At 50.0% G+C, this 19,427-nt stretch overlaps 2 protein-coding genes across 9 annotated transcripts; one reads left to right on the top strand and one right to left on the bottom strand.

The window, feature by feature from the left end:
* Window positions 1-2,023: 2,023 nt before the first annotated feature.
* On the bottom strand, window positions 2,024-10,215 carry LOC122380089 (E3 ubiquitin-protein ligase rififylin-like). Of its 3 annotated transcripts, none has more exons than XM_043362906.1 (6): window positions 9,661-9,716; window positions 9,372-9,449; window positions 8,520-8,718; window positions 4,517-5,106; window positions 4,147-4,330; window positions 2,024-3,188 (listed from the first exon to the last, which is right to left on the bottom strand). In XM_043362906.1, exons 1-6 carry the CDS (start codon window positions 9,703-9,705, stop codon window positions 3,013-3,015), a joined length of 1,272 nt encoding a protein of 423 aa, XP_043218841.1. In that variant the 5' UTR covers window positions 9,706-9,716; the 3' UTR covers window positions 2,024-3,012. The 3 variants fall into 3 exon arrangements, with proteins under 3 accessions (XP_043218841.1, XP_043218842.1, XP_043218840.1); XM_043362907.1 differs by lacking the exon at window positions 9,661-9,716 and adding an exon at window positions 9,602-9,635; XM_043362905.1 differs by lacking the exons at window positions 9,372-9,449; window positions 9,661-9,716 and adding an exon at window positions 10,182-10,215.
* LOC122380088 (tubby-related protein 3-like) lies at window positions 9,899-19,427 on the top strand. 6 transcript variants are annotated; one of them, XM_043362898.1, is made up of 2 exons: window positions 9,899-10,046; window positions 17,393-19,427. In XM_043362898.1, the coding sequence occupies exon 2, from the start codon at window positions 17,459-17,461 to the stop codon at window positions 18,821-18,823; it is 1,365 nt and encodes a 454-aa protein (XP_043218833.1). In that variant the 5' UTR covers window positions 9,899-10,046; window positions 17,393-17,458; the 3' UTR covers window positions 18,824-19,427. The 6 variants fall into 6 exon arrangements, with proteins under 6 accessions (XP_043218833.1, XP_043218835.1, XP_043218837.1 ...); XM_043362900.1 differs by lacking the exon at window positions 9,899-10,046 and adding an exon at window positions 10,048-10,070; XM_043362902.1 differs by lacking the exon at window positions 9,899-10,046 and adding an exon at window positions 10,049-10,133.

The following is a 19,427-nucleotide window of genomic DNA, read 5'->3' as shown; positions in this document are numbered from 1 at the left end:
TAATGACTGTGTAGCTCCTTGTCTATACATTAAGTGTAAATCTTGACACCTTCGCGAAGTTGGAGGAGCAGAGGTGCATCGTGAGAGACTAGGCCACCGAAATTGATGAATATATTTAACTTTGAAAACTGCGCTTCAGCGAACTCAATCCGGTTTCGAAGTCTTAGTTAGCCCAATCATGTGAAAATTCTTGAGGCTCGTCGGCGATTTACTCAATTTGCAAAATGCAATCCTTAAGGAAACGCATACACTGTAGCTTATCTTTCCTTGTGACTGAGTTGTGTGTCTTTTTTTTGCGTGAGTGCAATGTTCCTCCTGCACTTGTAACTGTGGCAACTGAAGATACCATCGGAATGCCACTGTTTACACACATACTGAATTAATGCCTCTTTGTGTGTTTGAACCGGAGACGGATTTGAATACAACGGGAGACATTTCTACAAAAGGTTTTGCGCCACCAAAGATTTCCGCCTGATTCCCGGGCTAATTTAAATCGGCCGGGCCCGGAGGAGAAATTCCAAGCACCGCAGCCCGGAGGGGCCTTTTTCGACCCCCTGTAACAATCCGTAAATAAAGATCCCACAAAACGATAGGTTTCCACCAGACGATTCTTGGGCATCATTTTTTTTTACCTCACGTCAATTTAAAAGGTCAGAGTTCAAGGTCAAAGACAAGAACCAGCAAATATGTAGTGATGTAGTGATCTCAAGCTGTGTTCCAGAGGTTGGCATGATGCATAAAATCGGGCAAAAATGGTTGGAGACGAAAAAAGACATTCTGACGAATCCGATAATGTGCTCAAAGATCAAGGAAAAGGTCAAGGTCACGCTAAAAAATTGCACTTTTTTCGTGCATCATTTACACCGAATCCCAGAATGTTTTGAAATAGGTTCAGGCTTACCAGGTCCAGATTTGTGGTCTATGTACCGATGCAAGGCTGCCTCACGGTCAAGGTTATGCAAGGTTATCAATGATAGAGGTTATTTAACGGATTCAAGTCAGCCATGTTTACTATCTTGAAGCACTAAATAAATGTCTAGGGCAAAATGGAGGCCATATTCGTGATCACCGGCTAATAATATATCATACTCGTATACGACGTCTTATGTGTTAAGGTCATCCAAAGGTCATTCCGAGAGGTCAGCATAAAACTGAACCTTTTCCAAACAAACCCCATGTCGTTCAACACGTCTCGACAATGCGAATGCGTTGGTTCAACTGTCTTAGCTCTGAGACCATTTTATGTTGAAGTTATTAGTGAAAAACGAAAACCCTGGCTCCGGCTCTAAAATACCTGGCCTTAGGTCACCAAAACTACCAATACAACATTGTTAACTTGTAAGCTACAACATTGCATTGCAAACTACACCATCTTTATGACCAGACACATCCAAAGCGGACCGACGTCGGGGACGGCCGTGGAGCAACTGAGACCCTGCCGGAATGCCGGCCCTCTCGCAGCCAAGGGAATGCCTGCCCTCTCATAGCCAAGGAAATGCCCGCCCTCCTACAGCCGAGGGAATGCCCGCCCTCTCACAGCCAAGGGAATGCCCGCCCTCCTACAGCCGAGGGAATGCCCGCCCTCCTACAGCCGAGGGAATGCCCGCCCTCTCACAGCTGAGGGAACGCGGGCCTCACACAGCTGAGGGAATGCCTGCCGTCCCACAGTTAATGGAATACCAGCCTGCTTACATCTCCCCCCCCCCCCCCCCCGTTCCCCGCAGCTGAGTGGATTTCCCAGTGACGCCCATTCGCGCCGCTGCCGATTGTTTGTGTGAACAATACTGAATGGTCGCATGTCCCAGTGAGGGGCGCCGCCTAATGTGAGGCAACTGTAGGTCGCTCTGCCAACCAGACGCGTTATAGGATGTCGTAACGGTGATATGAGCGGACGGATGTCATTGTTCGTCGTTACTGGAAGACCTCAAAGGACAATAGTCCATCGCCAGCCGTCCCTGGCAACCTTTACGATAACTCTGTGTGTGTCAACTTACATAGACTCCTTCAAATAGAACACGCCAAATTACGGAAGCTGAAAATATATTTGGTCATCTCTGCATAACCATCTTGGATCATAAACAAAACTGAATACAAATTGAACAATTCGTTAAAATAAAATAGGTCGTCTGCATCTGGATTTGTCGCAGCGAACCGCCCGATAACAGCCAATATGTGCACATTTACCCCAGCGACTCGGCTCAGCGGAAGATACACCGTGTACCAGTCTGGTGGACTACTCTAATCAGCCTCGTCTCGGTTTCGGACCGAGTCGGTTGTGTGGAATCGATATGGATTCGGTTCGAACACCCACTGGTCCTCTGGATATCACGCCCGGCTCACACGGCCGGCGCCGCGCGAATCACAGGCTCGGCGTGACGCTGCACCGCGCGGACCGCTCGCCCTCCCCTGCGGGGACCGGCACCCACACTGCCGCCGACCGTTCCTCGCCGAGGCCGGGCGCACCCACCGCCCGCGCGGCTAACAATCGGGCTCCACCGGTCAGCCGATCAGAACAAGCACCACACGGGGCCCTGCACCGCCGAGTGCCCACTCCAGCCCTAGGGGCCGCCATCAGTGCCTTTTAACACTGCAAACTGGCGGCTTCAGCCCAGACAGGCTCCGATATGCCTCAAAGACATTCCCTCGAAACATCCGCAACCTCACGATATCAACGACTCGACACCCCGAATATCAGCTAAAGCTACATCACAACACCCGTTAAACAAAGTGCCAAAGCTAGCTAGACTAGTACAAAACCATCCAGGACCGTTCCTGCATTGTTAAACCTCAACTGGCGCGGATAGGGATCACATTTTCTTCAGTATTTAAACTTATCTCACCACTTCCTCTGGTAACTTTCAATGCTCCGCTTAGAGGACGACTGGGACTCTCCATTCTACCAAAAATATTCGACCAGCCTCCGTGCTGCGTCCCAGCCGCATTCCTCCACTCACAGCGCCGCCACGCGGCGGGTAACAAAGCTGAAGTACGCGCCGCCGTCGAGGTGTGGCGCTACGATCGGAACACATGCACCACTCGGACGACGTATTTGCGGCAGATGGGACACTCTGCCATCAGCTTACCGCAGGCGGTGCAGGTGGCCATGTGACCGCACTCCAGCATCACGCAATCGATCAGCGAGTCCATGCAGATCTTGCATATGTCGCGGTCGGACGCGGTCGCCAGAGCTGCGGGACGAGAGAGGGGTAGGTCAGATGAGTCAGGGCCCAGGGGAGGGGATCATTCGGTCAGAGGTGGGGAGGAGAGGGTCCATCTGGCCAGGGGATGTGGGTAGGCATCAGTTGGTCACCTGTTAGCTTGCTTGTCAGTTAGATCAAGACATCGGTTCGCACTTCGCTCGGTAGAGCCATGGGAAAGTCCATTATCAGGGTCGTGGGTATTCGCTGGTTAGCTAGGCCACGGATAGTTGCCAGTCACAGAGCGAGCTAGGCAACCCATCGCTCAGTTGAGTTTCGGGCACCATGACTCAGGTCAGACGGGCTCAGCGGGTTCAGTGTGGCGGCCATGCTGACCGTTTGGCCAGGCACGGGTGCAGTCAGTAACGGTGCAGCGGTCCGTGGGACCCGTCAGACCCGACAACGGACGAAAGGCACGCCAGGGACACCGACTAACCGGCCGGCCAGCGCCGTCGCCGCTCTAATGCATACAGGACCCTGTTCGAGGGCTGCCAGCGACGATGGTGATAAACAGTAAACGCTAGTAACGCTGCCATTGATAAGCTTATTTCAATTCAAGCTGGCCTTTCCACATGTAGTCTGCTGTATCTTTCGAAACGACCCATATGAAACGAGTTCCGATAGTTGTAACTAAAACGTTTGTACATTGACATCGTAGTAAGTTCATCCACGAAAGGATGGCAACGCGAAATCTAACACCGATTTCGGTGGATCATATCACTGTTTGGCGAAAAACATGCCAGAAAGCCAAGCGTTCCCTACCCATTACACAGTTTTACAACTCTATTTATCGCCTGATGACATGATAGCCTCACAAAATCTCCGGAAACTAACGGCTAGGCAAAACCAGGTCAAAAAGGACCCGAAATGTGACAATTCATCTAATGAACCCCGCCTTTCACCGTCTGTGGGTGGGACGGCCCGGTTCCGTCAGCGGCGGCTGACCTACCCTCTGCGTTGCGCTTAGTCTCGTGCCAGAGCTCGCGGACGCGCCGCAGCAGGTCCTGTTTCTCGATGACGCCGCGGTAGTCGGTTCGACGGTGCTGCAGCAGCCGCTTACACTGGCGAACCGTCAGCCGGGCGATCAGCTCCTCCGAGGGAATCTGAGCCACGTCCGTCACACGAGACAGGTCCTGGGGGTGCGGGAACGCAGCATTGTCAGCTGCAACACGCGGTACAGTCAGCAGCAAGCACAACACACAGAAGGATACGGCACCCAGTACTCAGCACTCGGCAGACACACAAAGCCTGTCAAACACTGCCGGAACACGACACACGTTCTGTCCAGCGGCGGTGCGATCGATCTCCAGAGCACTCACCAGGCCGGTCTCGGACATGGGGTTGTCGGCCGCCGGGTCCCCGGACCGCTCCACCTCGATGGTCACCGACTCGGACTGCGGCTCGTCCGGGTCATCGTCCACCACCACCTCCTCTCCGGCATCGCTGCCGCCGGCCGGGCCGTCCACCTCGACCTCCACATCCACCTCTCCGTCCACCGCACCGCCCTCCGCCGGCGGCTCCGACCGGACGCCGCTCTCACCGCCGTCACCATTCGTCTCCACGTCGACCACCACGAACCCGTCCTCGTCGACGTCGTCACAGCTCTCCGAGCCGGCGGGCGACGCCGAGCGGCGGCCGGCCGCGCCCGCCGGCTTCGGCGACGGCGGCGCCTCCTCAGCATCCATGGCGCGCACTCGGATCGACTCGTAGGGCCCCACGCGACTCGAATCTCGCGGCCGGGCGCGGTGGGGCAGGCCGTCGGCGGCGGGGGCGGGGGTGGGCGCGGGGGCCGGCTCGCGGTCGAGGTCGAGGTCGGGGGCGGACGGTAACGGCGACCGCTCGCTCTGAGTATCCGACTGCTCGGCCGACCTCCGGGACATCAGAATCGTGTCCACCAGGTCCGATTTTTCTGCAACAGAACAAAGCTTGGTGTTATTATGTAATATAACAGGGTGTAAGAAACAGCGCTAATTATGCGACGGCGCTAGCATATTCAACATAACCCAACGATCAACAGACCAAACAGTACTTGAACATAACTGACAAAAATGATTTCCTTCATACTTGCTATACAATGAACGTGCCTAATAACAAAGTAAATGAAATATAATAAATACGATGCCAGATAGTCTTGGTTTATCAAGTGCCACCATATCCATTGCCTTACATTTATGCAGTAACCTTGTAACTGGTAATGACGCCCACGTGTGTGGGCACGATGATGGCCAGGCAAGCCATGTGTTTTTCGACTCCCCCCCCCCCCCCCCCCCCCGTAGTGACACAGGACACAGCCACAGCAATGGCCCCGCTCCAGCTGAAGCGACCAGCCGCCAGTCGCCGATCGCGACCGGCAGTGCCGATCGATAGATTGTCATGGAAACATCGATGGTGTGTTCGGAGCGCAGTGTGCACGGTGGGTGCGGTGTACACCGCCCCCGGGCCGTGCCACGGAGGCGGTCATACGGTGCACTTTTGTACACACATCCGCCGAGCAGATGGATTGCACTCATGGGCAAAAAAGGTGACGCACATCGTTTCATCACTTGATTTCTCTGGTATGATTTCAGTCGGAGAAACATACCATCATTAAATCGGCGTCTGTGATCATTACGAAAACACACTATTTCTCAGTTGTGAGTTAAAAAAGTAAAAACTGAAATGCAGAACACCATAAACAATCGATATCTCGGCTATCTTAGCCTATGTCCGCTCGATGTGACAATAATGTCGGTACCTACCAAGGTAGTGCGCGCCACTCGATATTTACTTCGCACGAAAGTTGGCTTCCGATGAAACGACAACCTGGCATCATTTTTTTTTTTTTTTTGTAGATTACGAAGTGCTTCAAGGCAGGCGCCTGAGGCAACTGGGCCCTGTTTCACCGGTGATAGCACACGCTGCTATCACGTTTCGCGAGCTGACGTCATGTCATGACGCCATACTGTTGACGTGATGGGTAGTTCCGGCGCACGATTGCCGCGACCTTGGCTGCGGCATTAAGTGACGTATGAGCCTAAAAGTAAGAGTTAACACAGTCATGATAGTATATTTATTTTAAATATATATCTTTTTAATATGATGTATTTAAAAGGAAAAGGGTTTAGGGAAAATTTGGACGTAAACTTCGAACATTTAGTTGATGACGTAAAACAATATTGCGGCAATAGTGCGCCAGAACTGCCCCTTACGTCAGCAGTATGACGTCATCACATTACGTCAGCTCGCGCAATTTGATAGCAGCGTGCTGTTATCACCGGTGAAACAGGGCCCTTTTATTTGATCATATGCTAAGTTTTTTCAGATCATCATTTATCGAGAACGTTTTATTTTATGAGCATCATCCATGATTATTCTCTACCGTCATTTATAGTGACGTTGATACATCCATCTCACTGGCTATTTTTCTCGATATATCATCACAGACGTCATATATTGACTCCAGATGACGTCACCTCTACAGATACACTGTGAATGGGGACGACGTAATACCAACGCCAGAGTTCAATCAGTTTATATAACGTGCGGGCGATCAGGCATAACGCTGAGACGATACTGATAACAGCCGCGCAGGGCGCCCTCCCACTCCAGCTGACTATCAACGTTCATGGCCTTTGATGACGTCCTATACCTATCGAAGAGCGATGTCGAACAACCACCGCAGTTAGGGAGCCCAACAGTTCATGACCGATCATTACGGAGCGAGCGAAGCGAGCGTAGTCTTTCCTTAGATTAACGGAAATTTCTGAGTATGAGCGGCCGGCCGGCCGGCCGTGGTCACGCTTTTGCGAGGCTTATATCTCAGCAACCACTTGACCGATTTACACGCGGTAATTTTTGTAGGGTAGCTTCATTCCTTCTACCAAGTATTGGACTATTCCCGATGCATGTGGGTGACCCCTTATGCACGTGCCACGTGCAAAACGAAGAGGTATCACTTTTGTAATTGTTGCAATATCTCGGTAACTACTGGGCCGATTGCGCTGAAAGTTGGCATGTAGGTAGGCAGTAGGCACCCACTAGGCAATGCATATCCATGTGCCAAAGTTGGGGTGCTGCTGCACGTGCGCACGTGCAGGGGTCGATTCCAGATCTCGAGAACGGCTTGACCGATTGCGCTCAAATTTGGTACACGGTTACGGAGCAGTTAGTAGGGTGCCGTGCACAAGTCAGTTGGGACCCATTTCGCACGTGCGCACGTGCAGGGTGCCGCTTCCAGATATCGAGAACGGCGGGGCCGATTGTGCTCAAATTTGGCACATCACTACTGACCGGTTAGTAGGGTGCCGTGCACAAGTCAGTTGGAGGTACCCTCTCGAAACTTCGCACGTGCAAGGCCCACCCTCTCGCTCGCTCCGTTAGTCGCCCCAAAAGGCGTTATACTGGTTAATTATTGTTTAACATGTTATATAAAATGAAGATCTCTGCACCAATCTGCCACCTATAAGGACGTATGTTTGGTTAGCATGACGGCTGAGTGCCATAAATGTGTGCAATCGCCTCGAAACATGATGACCTTGGTTCTCCGAACTCCGTGTCTCTCGTAAGCGATGTTAAAGGTAGACTGCCACCTTTTTTTCACAAAACGGTTTTCACTAGAGCTGAGCCACCTATGTCCCAGACTGAAGTCGGTTTTCCGAAATTCGAACCCGTTTGCGAGAAATCGGAGACCAAAGTTCAGTTTGATGCCATTTTTTTAGTCCAAGAAAACCGACATCTCTACTGTTTATCGATAACTTTGAAACATGAATTTTCTTATCTTTTGGTAAATATATGTCAAAACTTTGATTGTTTCGAGATCAGAGAAGAATTTTGGAGTGTCAAAATAAAAGTTAAACTTATATATTCAGTAGTTCATTTTTCCAAAAAGTGTGGGAAATGGGGTTTAACATGGGCCAGACCCATTCCAAATGAGCCATGATTTTTAAATGTTTTACGAACTTAAATGCAAAATAAATTAAACATGGCCAATTTCTTATGAAATCATATATTAGTAAATCATAAAATACCTTACTTTTTCAAATAAAATGTAATAATCTTATGACCTTGAAGTCTAGTGATGTGTAAACATTGTCGCTAGACATTAACCGATTGATAATTGTATGATAATCGACAATTTTTTTCGCGATTCACGTGATGATACTTTGTCAGGTGAATTCTAAAATTTTGTTTTGTCCAGGGAATAAATCATAGGCCGATCTGAGAAAACTTTTTGAAGGTGGCAGTCTTCCTTTAAGTAATAATATCCATCCGGGAGCGCGGAGGTTAGTCAGCCCCGGGTCTGATCAGCACCAGCCCCTGCTGACGCCGGCGGCCGGTACTCACCGCGGCAGGTGGCCGAGGAGACGTCCGCGATCTTCATGATGTGCTTCAGGTCGCGCACGGTCATCTGCTGCAGGGCGGCGCGCTCGTAGCGTACGCCGGCCAGTCGCGTGCAGCGCAGGCACTGCCGGCCGACGCCGCACAGACGCACCCGCTGCATGCAGGCTGAGCAGCACACCGAGCGGCACATTAGACATGTCCGCTGCCAAAGGATAGCAGGGCAAGGTGTCAGAGCTGTGGGTCTGAGGGCAAAATATAACAAGGCACACCACAGCTACATTTTGTGGCATATCACGTTGACATATAGATACAGCTACATTTGATAGGTACGGCACAGATCAACACCACTAAAAATATCTAACTAAAAATTTAGTTAAATATTTTAACTAAAATTCCTTAAAGCAAAAATAGGACTGAGAGTCCAAGATGAGCATCTCATACTGCACTTAGCAGATGCATGGATAACACCTCACCAAGTTGGGTGGAAGTGGACACTGTTCAAGGTCATGATCAGATTGTCACTGTCAGACTTCATCAGTACTAACAGTGCTATCCCTGCCATATCTATTTTCATAGGCATGTTTGTGAATAATGTCAGACACAAAAAATTGAGTGCTCTCACCATCCGCATCATCATTCATCAACAGCCTACTACCAGTGGTCGTCACCTCTGACACCCTGAACCAATTCAAAAACCGGCTTGATGCTCACTGGGCACACCTTGCACACGACATCCCTCACACAGACGAATAGGCAGACGCTAAAGGGGCTCAACTAGAAAGGTTCCTAAGGGCCTCTGGCCCATCCAAATTCCATAGGTACTTCATAAGTTGAAGTAATGTGACATTTGCTTACCCTTTTCCTTAACCATGAGAATTTGGAGCTGCAGCCTTCACATTGTGCAGGTATTGGAGAGGGAGACATCTCTTTGTCCTAGAACGAAAAATCGCAATTATTGAAGCACATTTTTGAGTTAGTATTATACCTAATGTTTACCAATGTTTATCTTCGTAGACAGACAAAACCTCGCAAGCGTCTAGCAAACAATATCAATATTCGTCTTGATGTCTCAAGTTCTTGAAAACCTCTGAGACAACCTCAGTAAACCATATGGAACTACAATTCAATTTAAAATAGCTCAAACCTTCTGACAATGAGAAGAGAAAATAATGCGACGGTGATGGCGCATCAACAAAATAATTTGGCATTCCAGCTAGCAATTAATTGTCGTTCTAAAATACCGCTAGGTTCGCTGTACTTGCTAAACAAATTATTTTTGTTTTTCAATATTTTTCTCAGCGTAGGGTACAAATTAACAAGATCTGACAAAAATATTTTGTATAATGCAAATTTAAGCTGGAAAAAATTGTTAAGAAAAAACTGATTCTACTTTTACTTGACTTTCACAGCGCCCCTAGCGGTCATTATGCGTGAATCGGTAAAGTTAAATAGGACCTGAAATTCCACCTTCGAAAGCTCGCTCAATTTGCGTAATTTGCGCTGTCGCGCTGGAAGACTGGAAGAGGTAAGGTGAGTGATGACCGTGGAAGGAAGATACGTATATTTTGAATGATGTGGGTTTGTGGATTTGAGTGTGTTTGAGTCCAGCAAATTAGAGTTAGTAGGTATCGATTTCTATGGGTTTGTTCCCGTCGCTCCTCTAACCTCCTCCAAGCTCCTCTAACCTCCTCTCATTTCAAAAAATCGTTCCCGTCGCTCCTCCAAGCTCCTCCAAGCTCATCTTGATTTCACATCTCACCACCACTATTTGCCTCCTCCCGGACAACACTATTCAACCGCCACCCTTGCAGCCATTCTATAACTCAGGAACTACTGGACCAATCGGAACGAACGAAACACCATTCGAATCAGGGGGTACGATTTTATCAGCCGTTTCAAAGATCGTGACCCCAGGTGACCTCGGTGACCTCAAGAGGTCAACTCGGCATTGACACCTATTGCAGCCATTCTATAACTCAGGAAGTACTGGGCCGATCGCGACGAAAACACCACCAGTCGAATCAGCGTATGCAATTTCATCAGCCGTTTCGAATATGGTGACCTCAGGTGACCTCGGTGACCTCAAAAGGTCAACTTAACGTTTTCGCCTATTGCAGCCATTCTATAACTCAGGAAGTACTGGGCCGATCGTGACAAAAACACCACCAGTCGATTCAGCGTATGCGATTTCATCAGCCGTTTCGAATATGGTGACCTCAGGTGACCTCAGTGACCTTGGGAGGTCACATGACCGATGTGGCCTATGGCAGCCATTCTATAACTCAGGAACTACTGGGCCGATCGCGACGAAAACACCACCAGTCGATTCAGCGTATGCGATTTCATCAGCCGTTTTGAATATAGTGACCTCAGGTGACCTCGGTGACCTTGGGAGGTCACATGACCAATGTGGCCTGTGGCAGCCATTCTATAACTCAGGAACTACTTTGTCGATCGTGACGAAAACACCACCAGTCGATTCAGCGTATATGATTTCATCAGCCGTTTCGAATATGGTGACCTCAGGTGACCTCAGTGACCTTGGGAGGTCACATGACCAATGTGGCCTATTGCAGCCATTCTATAACTCAGGAACTACTGGGCAGATCGTGACGAAAACACCACCAGTCGATTCAGCGTATGCGATTTCATCAGCCGTTTCGAATATGGTGACCTCAGGTGACCTCAGTGACCTTGGGAGGTCACATGACCGATGTGGCCTATGGCAGCCATTCTATAACTCAGGAACTACTGGGCCGATCGCGACGAAAACACCACCAGTCGATTCAGCGTATGCGATTTCATCAGCCGTTTTGAATATGGTGACCTCAGGTGACATCGGTGACCTTGGGAGGTCACATGACCGTTGTGGCCTATGGCAGCCATTCTATAACTCAGGAACTACTGGGTCGATCGTGACAAAAACACCACCAATCGAATCAGCGTATGCGATTTCATCAGCCGTTTTGAATATGGTGACCTCAGGTGACCTCGGTGACCTTGGGAGGTCACATGACCAATGTGGCCTATTGCAGCCATTCTATAACTCAGGAACTACTGGACCGATCGTGACGAAAACACCACCCATCGATTCAGCGTATGCGATTTCATCAGCAGTTTCGAATATGGTGACCTCAGGTGACCTCGGTGACCTTGGGAGGTCACCTGACCAATGTGGCCTATGGCAGCCATTCTATAACTCAGGAACTACTGGGCCGATCGTGACGAAAACACCACCAGTCGATTCAGCGTATGCGATTTCATCAGCCGTTTTGAATATGGTGACCTCAGGTGACCTCGGTGACCTTGGGAGGTCACATGACCAATGTGGCCTATTGCAGCCATTCAATAACTCAGGAACTACTGGGCCGATCGTGACGAAAACACCACCAGTCGAATCAGCGTATGCGATTTCATCAGCCGTTTCGAATATGGTGACCTCAGGTGACCTCAGTTCCTGAGTTATAGAATGGCTGCCATAGGCCACAACGGTCATGTGACCTCCCAAGGTCATCGATGTCACCTGAGGTCACCATATTCAAAACGGCTGATGAAATCGCATACGCTGAATCGACTGGTGGTGTTTTCGTCGCGATCGGCCCAGTAGTTCCTGAGTTATAGAATGGCTGCCATAGGCCACATCGGTCATGTGACCTCTCAAAGTCACTGAGGTCACCTGAGGTCACCATGTTCAAAACGGCTGATGAAATCGCATACGCTGAATCGACTGGTGGTGTTTTCGTCGCGATCGGCCCAGTAGTTCCTGAGTTATAGGATGGCTGCAATAGGCGAAAACGTTAAGTTGACCTTTTGAGGTCACCGATGTCACCTGAGGTCACCATATTCAAAATGGCTGATGAAATCGCATACGCTGAATCGACTGGTGGTGTTTTCGTCACGATCGACCCAGTAGTTCCTGAGTTATAGAATGGCTGCAATAGTCGAAAACGTTAAGTTGAACTTTTGAGGTCACCGAGGTCACCTGAGGTCACCATATTCGGAACGGCTGATGAAATCGCATACGCTGATTCGATTGGTGGTGTTTTCGTCGCGATCGGCCCAGTACTTCCTGAGTTATAGAATGGCTGCCATAGGCCATAACGGTCATGTGACCTCCCAAGGTCACTGAGGTCACCTGAGGTCACCATATTCGAAAAGGCTGATGAAATCGCATACGATGATTCGACTGGTGGTGTTTTCGTCGCGATCGGCCCGGTAGCTCCTGAGTTATAGAATGGCTGCCATAGGCCACAACGGTCATGTGACCTCCCAAGGTCACTGAGGTCACCTGAGGTCACCATATTCGAAACGGCTGATGAAATCGCATACGCTGAATCGACTGGTGGTGTTTTCGTCACGATCGGCCCAGTAGTTCCTGAGTTATAGAATGGCTGCAATAGGCGAGAACGTTAAGTTGACCTTTTGAGGTCACCGAGGTCACCTGAGGTCACCATATTCGAAACGGCTGATGAAATCGCATACGCTGATTCGACTGGTGGTGTTTTCGTCGCGATCGGCCAAGTAGTTCCTGAGTTATAGAATGGCTGCAATAGGTGTCAATGCCGAGTTGACCTCTTGAGGTCACCGAGGTCACTTGGGGTCACGAGCCTCAAAACGGCTGATAAAATCGTACCCCCTGATTCGAATGGTGTTTCGTTCGTTCCGATCGGTCCAGTAGTTCCTGAGTTATAGAATGGCTGCAAGGGTGGCGGTCGAATAGTGTTGTCCCTCCTCCCTCATCCCAAATGAAAGTTGGTTTTTTGGAGGAGGCTCTTGCGTAGACATATTTGGCGCACTTAATACAAATGTGAATTGTTTATAATTGAGATTTGAGGGAAGTAGAAATGATTTTAGTGATTGCTGACGATTGGATATCTTTAAAGAGTAATGTTTGATATTAATATAAGGTTATCTTATTAGAAAGCGATTATTATCTCTTGATTTATGTTTGCGCGCCATAAATCGCCGACCGTTACAGCCCGCAAACAGCTGATTTCCTCGCGAAAATGTTCCCGTGGCTCCTCTGAAACGGCTCTCCTCCAAGCTCATCCAACCTCATCCGAGATTTCTTGGGAGGAGCGACGGGAACAGACCCTATCACTTTGACTTACTATTCTAAAATCCCTGAGTGTAACTCGGCAGATCAAAATTATCTCAACCCGATGTCAAGATTGAGATTGAGGTTGGGTGCTGCATAATGGTTACATTTACGGTAAATGTCAAGTTTAAGTCCTAAGAAGATTTCATTGATAAATTTTTCATATTTTTACATTATTTGACATCCTGAATCCAAAAATGATACTCATATGTGTCGCAAATAAAAGAATAAAACATAATCAAACCTGACCTAACCTTACCTACTTACCTATAACCTACCAACCTACAACCTACAAACCTACCCTAACCTAACCTAACCTACAAACCTACCTACCTACAATCTAAAACCTACAAACCTACAACCTAACCTAACCTAACCTAACCTAAAACCTAAAATTTTTGCTGTTTCATATTCGTATCAACAGCGTCACAATTGTAGTTAGGACCTTAACTTGACATATACCTACATTTACTTGACATTTGTTATTTTCACATGACTCATACAGTAGCTGAAGTAAGCAATAGTATTGATATGCAATGCAGTTATTCAAGGCCTAGACAGCAAGCTCCTTAGTATGTGCACCACCACCACCACCCCACCTGCTCCGACGGCAATCTGTCCAATCCATTCCTACATTTCAATTTGAGCTAAACCTTACCCATTTTACCCTAGGCTCAAAATTGAATAAAAACTATACTATATATAGTTTTTTTGTGTAAAAAATATAATTGCCAAAAAATCCAAAAAATGTTTCGATTAAAAAAAAACGGAATATACGTGATAGCCCCTACCGTTTTCTATTCCATACCAAATTTTAGAACGATACCTCTTTTTGGCCAAGTTATAGCAAAAAAAAACTTCAAAATTGATGATGTCAAACCTTCACACTCTTTTTAGCAATTCTAGACCACGTAGCGCAAAACAAAGATCACCATTAGACTCGCCGTGACGAGCTGCATCTAATCGATACCCATTTTATGCAAAAATGTCAACTTTGAAATTTGACCTTTTGACCTGAGATTAGACATTGACCTGAAATTGACCTGACCTCCACCAAAAACTGACCTAAGCTGTTCCTGATGTTCTTATAACCAACAGCATTGAGTTTGAAATGAAAAATTGGCCATAAAACATGCATCACACAGCCCTAGTAAAATTGGGTTCATGTGCTGACCCTTGGTGACCTGACCTGTGACCTGACCTGGTATTATCAGTGACCTCTATTAGCAACATATGTACTAGGCAACTGACGCCCTATCGCTGCTTTTCGACAAAATGCGTTTTGCTCTATGTTATAATAGCGTATTCCCTAGAAGACCCGTGACCGGCAAAACATTTTATCTTTGACCTGACCTGTGACGTCATCGGTGACCCCGAGGTCAATGAAATTTGACTTCTTCTAGCAAATTTGACAGGGCTTTCGAACGCCGTTTGAATTTTGCGGATCCGTCCAGTAGTTTCGGAGATACGAGGGGGCAAAAATAGTCCCCCCACAGATCGAGTTATAAACAGACCCCACCAGGGCGCGGGTTAAGGGGGGCGTTTTGGAGGGCTCTCCCCTACCTACATTTTGTAGAAATTCATGATGACATCACTCTCATCTGCTTTCACTCTTTCTCTCGTTTTCAGCCTCTCACAGCGAATGTTTGAACTGACCACCTTCTTCGTGACAGCCACCAGCACAGAGAGCTGCCCGCCTGGTGGCTGTCGGCTGACGTGATAGCCTGACGACACATGGGAAATAGTGAAGCACCATTTAGACCACATATGTAACCTTATATGACATTAGCTGTCTTTGACACAGGATGGTTGATATTGATGTTTTGTAGGGTGTTATCTCAAATTCAACATATGTTTTGCTTTTAACAATGATCCCGAGATGCCTCATCTGTACTGGCATTTTTACAGCCGCGAACGTATGTTAGAGTCTTTCGGCTCCCGATGACGGAAGGAAGCTGAATATGCACAAGCTGAATTGCATTTGCATTTGGGGTAGGTAAGGTCAGGTCACGCCAACAATTGGGAATATTCTGGATACCCCTAGTATAATAGCTGTAAATAGTTAATGATAGTTGTAATAGTTGTAGTATCATGGCTGTTTTACTGCCACTGACAGCTTCGCAGCATGTTACTTGGACATATGTTACACCCTGAATAATCACAGAAATCAGTGAAACCAATTACAATGCAGAAACATACATACACCTCAATCCAGTAGGTATACCGTATATCTCGCCGAAATCACACCGAAACTGCTACTTCCGATGAACATGACCTCGCATGTCGCGTCATAACTTTATGTGGTGTCCTGGTCCAGGCTTGGAAAATCTGCTGTATTGGTCTGCTCAGTGTTCAGGTGTTGTGGAGATATTGCCGAAAAAGCCTGAAGTAGGCTTCCTGTACCGGTGAGCGTTAAACCTTTCGAATTCCCCGGAATAACGATGTCCCCAATCAGACGGTAGAGACGATGACCCGCACTACAAATACTATTTATCACTACACAGGTACTTGGCTTTCGGGCGAGTTCTTTTGGCACTAGTCCTTTGCCATACGAGCCTGTGTAACGCACTAGCGCCTTAGCTACTATTGTTTGTCCTCCAACTTTTTTGTTGGTAACTCAATGCTTCATGCCTTACTTCCACTAAACTCTTCGTGGCAACTGGTATTCCAATAACGTGACGCCATAAACCGTTTAATTTATTTTAAATTTCTAATGCTACAGATCTCGCCATTACACAAAGCTTCTATATCCGGGGATTTAGTGCATCTCGCAGTCTCCACACATTGGGTACGCTCATTGGTGGCACCGTCTCGTGGTCAAGATATGTAGCCCCGGGCAGCGAATCCGATCCTCGTCTAGGCAGTCGTCATTACCGGGAACGGAATCCTCGTCATCCGACACCGCCCAGGGGCACGGGACACACGAGGCGGGGGCGTACCATGGAGTCGCTTCTCATGTTAGGCCCGACCGCCCTGAGGTCGGAAATTATCATTTACAATCTGGATTAAATTCATCGGGGTAATCCTTAGTAGGGTTGAATCAGAAATGTGTTCCTGGAACCACCTGATACTGCGCCCTCACGGGTGCGAAGAAATCGCGCCTCATAAAGCGATTACGACCCTTGCCAGGGTTGGAACATCCTTGACCTTTGCGTCCACCGATGACCGCCATTGCGGAGCGCCGCCGCCGGTGCGGTGCAGTGCAAGTCATTATGGTGCCGTCGGTAGCCGCGCTGTACTGACGCGTCGCCACCGGCAGTGGCCGCCGGCTGCGGCCGGTATGGCGCCCTCGTATCGCCGGTCCGTTGTCGGCCATTCGATCTAGAGCGCCGATAGCGGAGTAGGCCTTGTGGCGTGTACTTATGGGAATTAACTAACTAGACGTACCTTTTTAGTAACATAGATTATAGAACACATTACTGGATTAATGTCCTGGAGGAACAATCATCTCTAGATTTGTACTGCAATTACATATACCGATGCATATTTGTTTGAGTAAAAAGTAGAAAGGCAGTAACAGTAGACGGGTCGTAACATTTTTGGTGAGCAAAATATGTAGTATTATTACGGCAAGAAGCGGCTGTTTGATGTCAGATGAGTCTATTCAGCCACACTGCGTGCCAGTGTACTAACACATCGTCTGATCTACTCAGTCGCTTAACTTGTCACAACTGCTCTTACCTATATACTGAATCTATTGATCAGTTGTGCTACCTCACGATACCGTCTGTGTGCGTGTCAGAGCACCTCACTACCTCGTTTGTTTGCGTTTTTCCAGGCGGAGTGATGCCTGTTTGAGCTTGGCTCGGCCCGAGTCAGCCAGAGACCGTGTGCCCGTCTCACCATGTCGGCCTGGAGCAGCCCCGGCCTGGTCGAGGACGATGCCTACTTCAACAACATGGACGCGCGCCAGCAGAAGATGGAGAAGCAGCGCCGTCTGATCGAGGAGCGCCAGAAGAAGAAGCGGCAGACGCCGACCGTGCTGCAGCCGTCGGACCGGGCGCAGTCGGCGCGCGGCCGGCCGGGCTCGGCGCTCTCACGGCCCGGCACGGCCAACGGCGGCCTGCGCGGCCACGATGGGCCCATGCAGTTCACCTCGGAGCGCGACGACCCGGACACGCTGACCGCCGTCGAGGTGCTGCCCGCCTCCCGGGTGCTCGACGACGAGCTCGACATCGAGAGCGAGGAGATCCCGGGCGGCGTGTCGGGCCGGCGCGAGCAGCCGGGCCGCCAGCTGCGCACGCTGAACCTCTCCGTGGACGACTCGGAGGAGGAGGAGGCCGAGCAGTCGCTGCCGGTGATACCGACGGCGGGCGAGCCGGCGCCGCCGGCGGCCGCCGACAGCCCGCCGCCGCTGCGGCCCGGCAGCGCCGAGTCGGGCACCGCCTGGGGCGAGCTGGCCACCGGCGTCACTGGTGTCGACTCGGCGGACGGCCTGGAGGAGTTTGTGCTGGCGCCGGCCGCCCAGGGCGTGCAGATCAAGTGCCGCATCACGCGGGACCGGAAGGGCATGGACCGCGGCCTGTACCCCACCTACTTCCTGCACCTGGAAAAGGAGGACGGCAAAAAGGTGTTTCTGCTTGCCGGCCGGAAACGGAAGAAGAGCGCCACCAGTAACTATCTTATCTCGACCGACCCGACCGACCTGTCGCGGGGCGGCGAGGCCTTCGTGGGTAAGCTGCGCTCCAACCTGCTGGGCACCATGTTCACCGTCTACGACAACGGCTTGCCGCCGAGCAAGGTGCGCTCCGGTGACAGCAGCGAGGAGCAGCGGCCGCGGCAGGAGCTGACCGCCGTCGTGTACGAGACCAACGTGCTCGGCTTCAAGGGGCCGCGGCGGATGACCGTCATCATACCGGCCATGACCACCGAGCACAAGCGGATCCCCGTGGAGCCGGCCACCGAGGCTGAGGGCCTGCTGGAGCGGTGGCGAAACAAGCGCATGGACAACCTGCTCGAGCTGCACAACAAGGCGCCAGTCTGGAACGAGGAGACCCAGTCGTACGTGCTCAACTTCCACGGACGCGTCACGCAGGCCTCCGTCAAGAACTTCCAGGTGGTGCACGACAACGACCTCGAGTACATCATCATGCAGTTCGGCCGGGTGGCGGAAGACGTCTTCACCATGGACTTCCGCTACCCCATGTGTGCGCTGCAGGCGTTCGCCATCGCGCTCAGCAGCTTCGACGGTAAGCTGGCCTGCGAGTAACGGCCACGCCGGCCGATGACGGGAAGCGATTGCACATTCCGAGTCTGCCCGGCGCAGCGGGCCGACCGACTGACCTGATCTAGTCACAGCAGGAGACGGTGCGCGCCCCAGCGGGGCACCAGACACGACCGAATACTCGCCCCGGGGCGCACCTTTTATTCCAGGAGAGCTCAGAGCGTGCGCTGCTCAGTGGCCGCCGCACGCCGCGCGACGACCAGCGAGCTTTGACGAATCCGAATTGATAGCGCTCGGCAGTGGGATTATTTATGAGATTATGTCATCCGCCTGACGTACTTACGCGGAAATTCGTGTGTCTTATTTACACAAGTCTTACTATTACTACTATAGCTTTTTGCTGTATTTGGTGTGTCTTTACGGTGACAATACCTAACTGTAAATTGCTCTGTATCAATCGCACAAACTTACCGGTGCCAGCCATGCCACCGTGCCCAGATCAAGTCTAGTCATATTTGTTTGATTCCGGGAGGGGAGGGGTCACAGAGGCCGCCGCGGTGCCAGTCCGTCCAGTTGTTGTTAGCACCTGTGAGCCGTGGTATGTGAGCTGCCCAATAAACAGCTGCAGTAGCAGCCTGTCCGCCGTCTG

Source organism: Amphibalanus amphitrite, unplaced genomic scaffold (assembly GCF_019059575.1).
Source record: "Amphibalanus amphitrite isolate SeventyFive unplaced genomic scaffold, NRLGWU_Aamphi_draft 000091F_arrow, whole genome shotgun sequence".
Classification (NCBI taxonomy): Eukaryota; Metazoa; Arthropoda; class Thecostraca; order Balanomorpha; family Balanidae; genus Amphibalanus; species Amphibalanus amphitrite.
This window is presented reverse-complemented; position numbering and strand designations above follow the sequence as displayed.

What these genes read in the sequence shown, in the direction of transcription:
- LOC122380089 (XM_043362906.1), bottom strand. Translation starts at nt 9,705, where the DNA reads ATGCGCCATCACCGTCGCATTATTTTCTCTTCTCATTGTCAGAAG. An exon ending in CTCCTCGGCCACCTGCCGCG is followed by an intron (nt 5,107 to 8,519) that starts GTGAGTACCGGC and finishes GTTCTGTTGCAG; the next exon opens with AAAAATCGGACCTGGTGGAC. An exon ending in GACTAAGCGCAACGCAGAGG is followed by an intron (nt 3,189 to 4,146) that starts GTAGGTCAGCCG and finishes CTCGTCCCGCAG; the next exon opens with CTCTGGCGACCGCGTCCGAC.
- LOC122380088 (XM_043362898.1), top strand. Translation starts at nt 17,459, where the DNA reads ATGTCGGCCTGGAGCAGCCCCGGCCTGGTCGAGGACGATGCCTACTTC.